The sequence below is a fragment of the Nicotiana sylvestris genome, chromosome 11 (assembly GCF_000393655.2).
Source record: "Nicotiana sylvestris chromosome 11, ASM39365v2, whole genome shotgun sequence".
Taxonomy (NCBI): domain Eukaryota; kingdom Viridiplantae; phylum Streptophyta; class Magnoliopsida; order Solanales; family Solanaceae; genus Nicotiana; species Nicotiana sylvestris.
Window position 1 is genome coordinate 55,284,086 of NC_091067.1, and position 7,164 is coordinate 55,291,249.

The following is a 7,164-nucleotide window of genomic DNA, read 5'->3' on the forward strand; positions in this document are numbered from 1 at the left end:
GAACTATGTATGGTGCAAGTTGTTGCTGAAAGTATATGATGTGTGGCTACAATTCATGGTTTAGCACATTATGTGCCTTCCATTTTACATGCTTTAATGATAAATTACATTTTGTTTGAGCGTAATGGAGTCTATTTTATAAGTAGGTGAATTGGAGATGAAAGTGGAGCTAAAGGAATATTTAAACGCCGAAAGTGCACTCGAGAACGATGAAAAGGAGAAGCCAGGCAAAAGCCAGCTCGACCAGGCTTTAGCCTGGCGAGGCCATCTTAAAGCCAGGCCCAACCAGGCGTTAGCCTGGGGACACCAGCTTAAAGCCAGGCTGAGGCTGGCGTTATCCTGGCGACGCCAGGCCTAAGGCTAGGTCCATTCCGAGTTCTGAAGGCTTAAATTATTTCCCAATTTGACTAGGATTTGACCTACACATTTAGGGTTTGTACGAAACATATAATTAGACCCAAAACGCCGCTTTGAAGGACTTTTGCAACCGGAGGCAAGAATAGCTCATGGAACACTATTTGGGAGTTCGAATCATTGATTTTTACATCCCTTTATCTTTATTCTATAATTTAATTATGCAAATTACTTTGGCTATTATTACTATAAGTATGAGTAGCTAAACTCCTAATCTAGGGTTTTGATGGAACCTATTGGAGGATGATTTTATTATTATGTTAATATAGATTTTCCATCATATTTTCTCTATTTGTTCAGCTATATTGTGATTGTTGTTGATTGAAGGGCCCTCAATCGACTGTGCCTATTTAGTATGTATTACTCGGGAGAGAGTGCATATTTAGGTAGTTGTTGAAAAACACCACTCCTAATGTATATGAGGTATTAATACGAAGGGTTTAAAGGTGGGATTAGTGATAACTAAACCTTGGGTGCGATCTAAGTGAGCTGTATTTAAGGCTAGCTAGCATAATTTGGGAGAATATATCTAGTATATTGTTGTAATTACTCGGGAGGGAGTTACGATAATCAGAGTGCTCATGATCTATAGAGAAGACTTAGGCAAATTTATAGCAAACGTAGCGGAAATGATTCCGACAATAGGGGAGATCAGAACCTTAGATCATTCCAACTCTTGTCTACAACCCATTCATAGTTAGTTCTTAATTATTGCATTGCCATTACATAATTTTTTGTTAGTAAACATCCAATCTGTTACTCAAATATTTTCGAAGATTGAATACGTAAATTTGTGTAAGTCCAATAGCTGTGATTGATAGGTTAATTCTCTGTAGGATTCGACTCCGGACTTATTAACCGGAATATATTTTCAGCGACAGCTTTGTCCTTTTTATAAGGCATAGTTGGACGTGATCAAATTTTGGCATTGTTGCCGGGGATATTTCTCGCCGACATGAGATGCCTATGAACCCAATTCAGGAGGTACAAGTGTTTGATGTTTGGGGGATCGATTTCATGGGGCCTTTCGTCGGCTCATATGGCAACAAGTACATACTCGTCGCTATGAACTACATGTCCAAATGGGTGAAGGCTGCAGTGATCCTTACAAATTATGCAAAAGGGGTAATTGGTTTTTTGAGAAAGAACATATTCACCTGATTTGGCACTTCAAGGGCAATAATCAGTGATGGAGGCACTCACTTTTGTAATCGAGCCTTCGCAAAGTTGTTAGATAAGTATGATGTACACCACAAGGTTGCCACCCCATATCATCCACAAACAAGTGGGTAAGTGGAAGTTTCGAACAGAGAGATAAAGAGTGTGTTGACTAAGATTGTGAATGTTACTAGAACGGATTGGGCGAGAAAGTTAAATGATGCACTTTGGGCTTATTGAATCGCTTTCAAAACTCCAATAGGCATGTCGCCATACAAGTTGGTGTTTGGAAAGGCATGTCACTTACCGGTGGAGTTGGAGCATAGAGCTTGGTGGGTATTGAGGCAGTTGAATCTCGATATTGAAGCTGCGGGAACAAGTCGAGTTGCGGAGTTGCACGAGCTCGATGAGTTCCATTATCACGCTTTTGAGAGCACAAGATTATACAAGGAGAGAATGAAGATGATACATGATAAAAATATTATTGAGCAGAGTTTTAAACCCGAAGACACGGTATTGCTATATAACTCAAGACTGAGGTTATTTTCGGGTAAAATAAAGTCAAGATGGTCAGGGCCATTTCGTATGGTTGAAATTCACTCCACTGGTGTCGTAGAGATTGCTGCAGAAAATGACTCTCGTACGTTCAGAGTCAATGAGCACAAATTAAAACATTATGTGGTCATGGATGAAGCAAAGGTAGTGTCATCATTTGATCAAGCCTCCGATGTTGAGAGTACATTAAATGTGCTTACCTATGTCATGCCGCGACGTTAAATCAGGCGCTACACGGGAGGCAACCCATTGGACTGTTGTATGCGTCGTGCCATGATGTTAACTAAGGCGCTTATTGGGAAGCAACCCAATTTGTAGTTGATTTTTAGTGTAGTTAGAATTTTTCTTTTTGTTTTTAGATACTAAAAAGTTTGTGGTGAGTTTAGGTGAGTAGAGCAGGGTTTAAACGTCACGCAAAGCCAGGATAAAGCCAGGGTCAGCCAGGCCTTAGGCTGGCGATGCCTGGCTAACGCCAGGGTCCACCATACCTTAGGTTGGCAACGCCTAGCCAATGCTAGGTAAGTATTTTCGGCCCTCTTTAAGTTATTTCTCCTTATTTTGGTCGAAATAAATCTCACAAACATGCCATCACACACTGAACACACTACAAAGCAAACCCTAACCTCACTTCAACCAACACACACCAAGCTCTACAAGAAATTTCACAAGAACACAAACACATTGCATAAATTGCTTGCTCACCCACACACAATCACCAGCACATTACCATCCACATAGAGGTCAAGCTTAGTCTTGCTAGTCTTTCAAACTCATCCGAAATTCTCAGGCAACCTACTACTCACAAAGCTTCAAAAGTATGATTCTATCTCTTTTCTTTGTAATTTCGAGTTAGGTACAAGTATTGAGTGGTGGTTGTTCTTCATTATGGGTGGTTGTTCTTCATGGTCATATTGTGTTTGTGTGCCCCAATCCCATGAACACCTTAGGAATGGTGCTGAGATTGTGAAAATATGTGGTAGTACGGAACCCCCAAGCCGATTTGCGAGGATGAGTCAATCCCTCAATTCCATAAGAACTCCCATGGCCCTAGTGCTTGTCAAGTGTTTGATGTAATGCCTCAATGGCATTCCTAGTCCCCTTTGGAGCTAGAGTCTCCAGGATTAATAAAATAGTGTTATGTAGTCGTGCACGACATTAAAATCTTAAGTGTGGGGTGGCTCACGGGTAGCCCATGTGTTGTGGTTGTCACATCTCCTTTTTCCTACCCCGGAAGGGGTATAAGGGAGTTTTTCCAATTTAAGTGACAATCGAAACGAGATTATTTATATTAAGTTTAGAATCACCACTTGGGATAATTTATGGTGTCCCAAGTCACCGGTTTAAAATTCCGAATCGAGGAAAGTTGACTCTATTTATGGTCTCCGAACACAGAAATCCGGGTAAGGAATTCTGTTAATCTAGGAGAAGGTGTTAGGCATTCCCGAGTTCCGCAGTTTTAGCATGGTCACTCAACTGTTATTATTGGCCTAATTGTCTGATTAATTACATACTTTAAACCTATTGTGCATCTTATTCCTTCTACCGCTTTTAAAAGTCCACGATTGTCATACAACTAGTTATTTGAGTACACATTGTGAATCATGTCACGGGAACAGTACCCACGATCTACAACATGTTTATTTTATTAAGAAAATTAAATTGTAGTCGGGTCACATAAATGTACCCCCTGAATTTTAGAAATTAAGCCTCACAACTACGTCACGGGAACCGTACCCGTAGCTATGACAATCTATTTAATTAACGCGCCTAAAGAAAAACTACGAGAGTTTAGAACATTTTTCTTCATTAGTAAAGGTATTGATGTAAGGGCCATAGACTATGTAACTAGATGGCACACCTCAATTTATTTACAAGACTTTGTACTCAACTAAATGCATTGCGGATATTCATACTTAAAAACTAATTTGAAATTAGGTATCACAACTACGCTATGAGAACCATACCCACAGTTGCGATGATTTAATTATGTGCCTAAACGTTTGCCTACCCATGTGTTGATGGCCTAAGCATGCTACTAGCGGACCAACTAATAAATAAGTGACATAAAAAAACAATATTATCCTTATGTGTTTCTGAATGTGAATACTATCTCACTAAAAGATACGTTCAAAATGCCCCACATGACTATCTAAGACAATGAACTGAATATCCATTTTCCCATCTTTCAGAAGGAAAATTTTCATTTTACCAAAACATCAGTTCAAACTCTTTCTCACAACAAGGCAAGCTAAAGGGAATAAGCTCCAAGTTTCAACGGGGAACAAATAGAGAATAGAGACGGCAATAGTGTAAGATCAATGAAACAATCACGAAACCAAACAAAATTTCAGTTATTCACATCAAAATCTAATAGACTTAGGTGACAATACCATAAATTGAGCATATTCAACCATAGAATAAAGATCACTCTAAGTCAGTAAGACAAAGAGAAGAGAGATGGACCTTTATATAGCAATATGTTTTGGAAACAATGAACAAGAAAAATTCGGCCAGAGCTACGGTTAACGACCTCGACGCACCGGAATTCGACAAACTCAGAAACTTCAATATCTAGCGCCAAACAGATCTCACAAACGAGCTCCAAGATAGATTCAACCTCGACAAGGAACCATCAAAATAGTCATTGAAACTCAGCCAAAAAAACTCGAGACTCGCCGGAAAAGAATGTTAAACGAGCTTTTGGGCTCCTCACTATTTTCAGCCTTTTTTTTCGTTCACTACCTTTGCTTCTCTGTTACTTCAGTGTGTGAGTGTGTATGTGAAGCTTTGTTCAGGTGTGGGAGATGGGGTCATTTAGTGTGAGGTGAAGGTGGGTTGGTCTGTCGCTGGTTGATGTTGAAGAAGAAGAAGCTCAGTGGTCATTGGTTTTGTTTCCGTTTGGTTGTTGATCCTCAAGCTTAAGGTCTGTAGGTTCTTTTGGAGAATAAAGATCTCAAAAACGGTTGTGTTGAGGCGATGGCTGCTGCTCTTGTTTCTGCCGGATTTACAGCGAGTTTTGAGAGGCGGATAAGATGGAGTTTTGAAGGGGTGGTCGCTGGTTTCCGGCAGTGGTTGGTTTTTGAAGGGGTCACCGACAGCATAGGGTGTGGAGGAGACGACGGCTTGGTGGCTGTAAGTTGAAAAGAGGTTGGGTGCGGCTGATGGCTATTGCTCTTGTTTTTTGTCTAGGGTTTTTTTGTTAGAGCTTCATGACGAAGAAGCTTTGCTTCATTTAGGTCCTCTTTCATAGGAAACGGTTGATGCTTTATGTTTAGTCTAGGGTTATTTTTAAGTCTAAATCTAGGGTTTTTGGGATATTGGGCTTGAGTTATTATGGGCTAGGTCCGAAAATTAGGCCTAAAAATGGGTTGTTTGAGCCCAAATTTTATTTTTTCTCCGTGAACAAGACTAAAAATGCGACCTCATTTACTAATTAATCCTACTTAAGAAAATAATTATTAAGATAAGACTAATCGTTAAAACAAACCTATTTTTTGGTATTTTCGAATATCAATTTAAAAATAAAAATAAGATACTATTTTTGTATTTTTTTACGAAAGGTATATAAACTAAAAGCAACTAACAAGAAGAAATATTTTTCTAATTTTTATTTTTTTGATAAAATAAAGTAAAAGAGTTAAAACTAATTGAAATATAGATATTAGACCTAAACTAAATATTTTACGCTAAAATGAGTGAAATCTCGGGGAGGGTCAAAAATCACATGTCTACAGTGGTTTGATTCTAATGTTAAGAAAATACGAGGTAAAGTCTGAGTAACCTCAGCAAGTTGGGGAAGATTATGTGTGTAGTGTGCAATGTAGCGTTATTTGACTACTACTTATTTGTGTAGGAACGAAGATGCCTCCCAAAAAAGACACAGGCAAAGGCAAGGCCACTTCAACTGCCCAAGCTAAAGCAAAGGCAACCTCCGCACCTCCTCCAAAGTAAAGAAAAGAAAAGAGGGAGAAGCAACTTCTAGTATGACTGGTGCACAAGCGGTGGCAGCTGTAGCTACCATGCGTCAACAACCCCAAGGACAATGGGAGTTTGGTATAAACAACATACCTCCGCATATGAGGGATTGGTACAAGCGTTGTAGGCCTAAACATATCCATCCGGAGGGAGCTATCCAGGAACACAGCATGAAAGCGAAGTATCCGGCAATTTGGAAAGGCATACAGGAGTTGGGGTTAAGCTATATTTTTAAGAACACAGGGGACATTAATCTCAACCTAGTCAGGGAATTCTATGCAAGGTTTGACCCACATGACACTGAGGAGTTGGTGCCAATTCGTGGATGCTTGATAGATTTTTCAGCCAAGCCATATGCGATTTTTTAGGTGCTCCAAATGTTCTTATGGAGCCATTGGTCCAATTCATTTGTAGGACTACTTATAGAGAGCTGAGGCACACGCTCTGTGGGGTCAACTCTACTGCTGCATGGGTTCGGGACAAGGCAACAAGTTGTCACAAGAGGTTCCCTAAGAAGAAGATGAAGGCGGAGGCTGAGGTGTGGCTCAAGTTGGTAAACGCACGACTCCTACCGTGCAATCATGACACACTTATAAGCCGTGAGAGGACCTATGTGCTATATTTCCTGACGACAACACAGAGGGTGAATGTGGGTCACCTGATCCGCTACCAGATGGCATCAGTGAGAATGAGTAAAAAAATTGATCGAATGACATTTCCTAATTTCCTAACTCGGTTCCTACAACATGAGGGGGTTGAGGAAGAGCCTAACTTTGACCACACTATCGATCAGCTCATCCGACAAACAAACATCACTAATCTCCGCTGAAAGACAAGGTTGGTACGTCTTCATTGATAGGTGCTGAGCGCAATGCACGTGATGATCGTTTCATGTCCCATATTTATGGGATGATGGATTTGCAGCTGCGGATAGGGGGTCGCCCGGCTACATCTGAGGAGATGACTGATTTGGAGCAGCGATACCTGCTCAATGCTCATGCTCAACAGCTGGGGTGTTTAGGCGAGGGATATAGACTCCCCACTAGTGAGGATGTCACCACG

General features: G+C 40.5%; 1 protein-coding gene across 1 annotated transcript; it reads left to right on the forward strand.

Moving 5' to 3' along the window:
• Nucleotides 1-1,836: 1,836 nt before the first annotated feature.
• LOC104211246 (uncharacterized) lies at nt 1,837-4,945 on the forward strand. Its single transcript, XM_009760275.2, has 2 exons — nt 1,837-2,271; nt 4,892-4,945. Exons 1-2 carry the CDS (start codon nt 1,837-1,839, stop codon nt 4,943-4,945), a joined length of 489 nt encoding a protein of 162 aa, XP_009758577.2.
• The last annotated feature ends 2,219 nt before the right edge of the window (nt 4,946-7,164 follow it).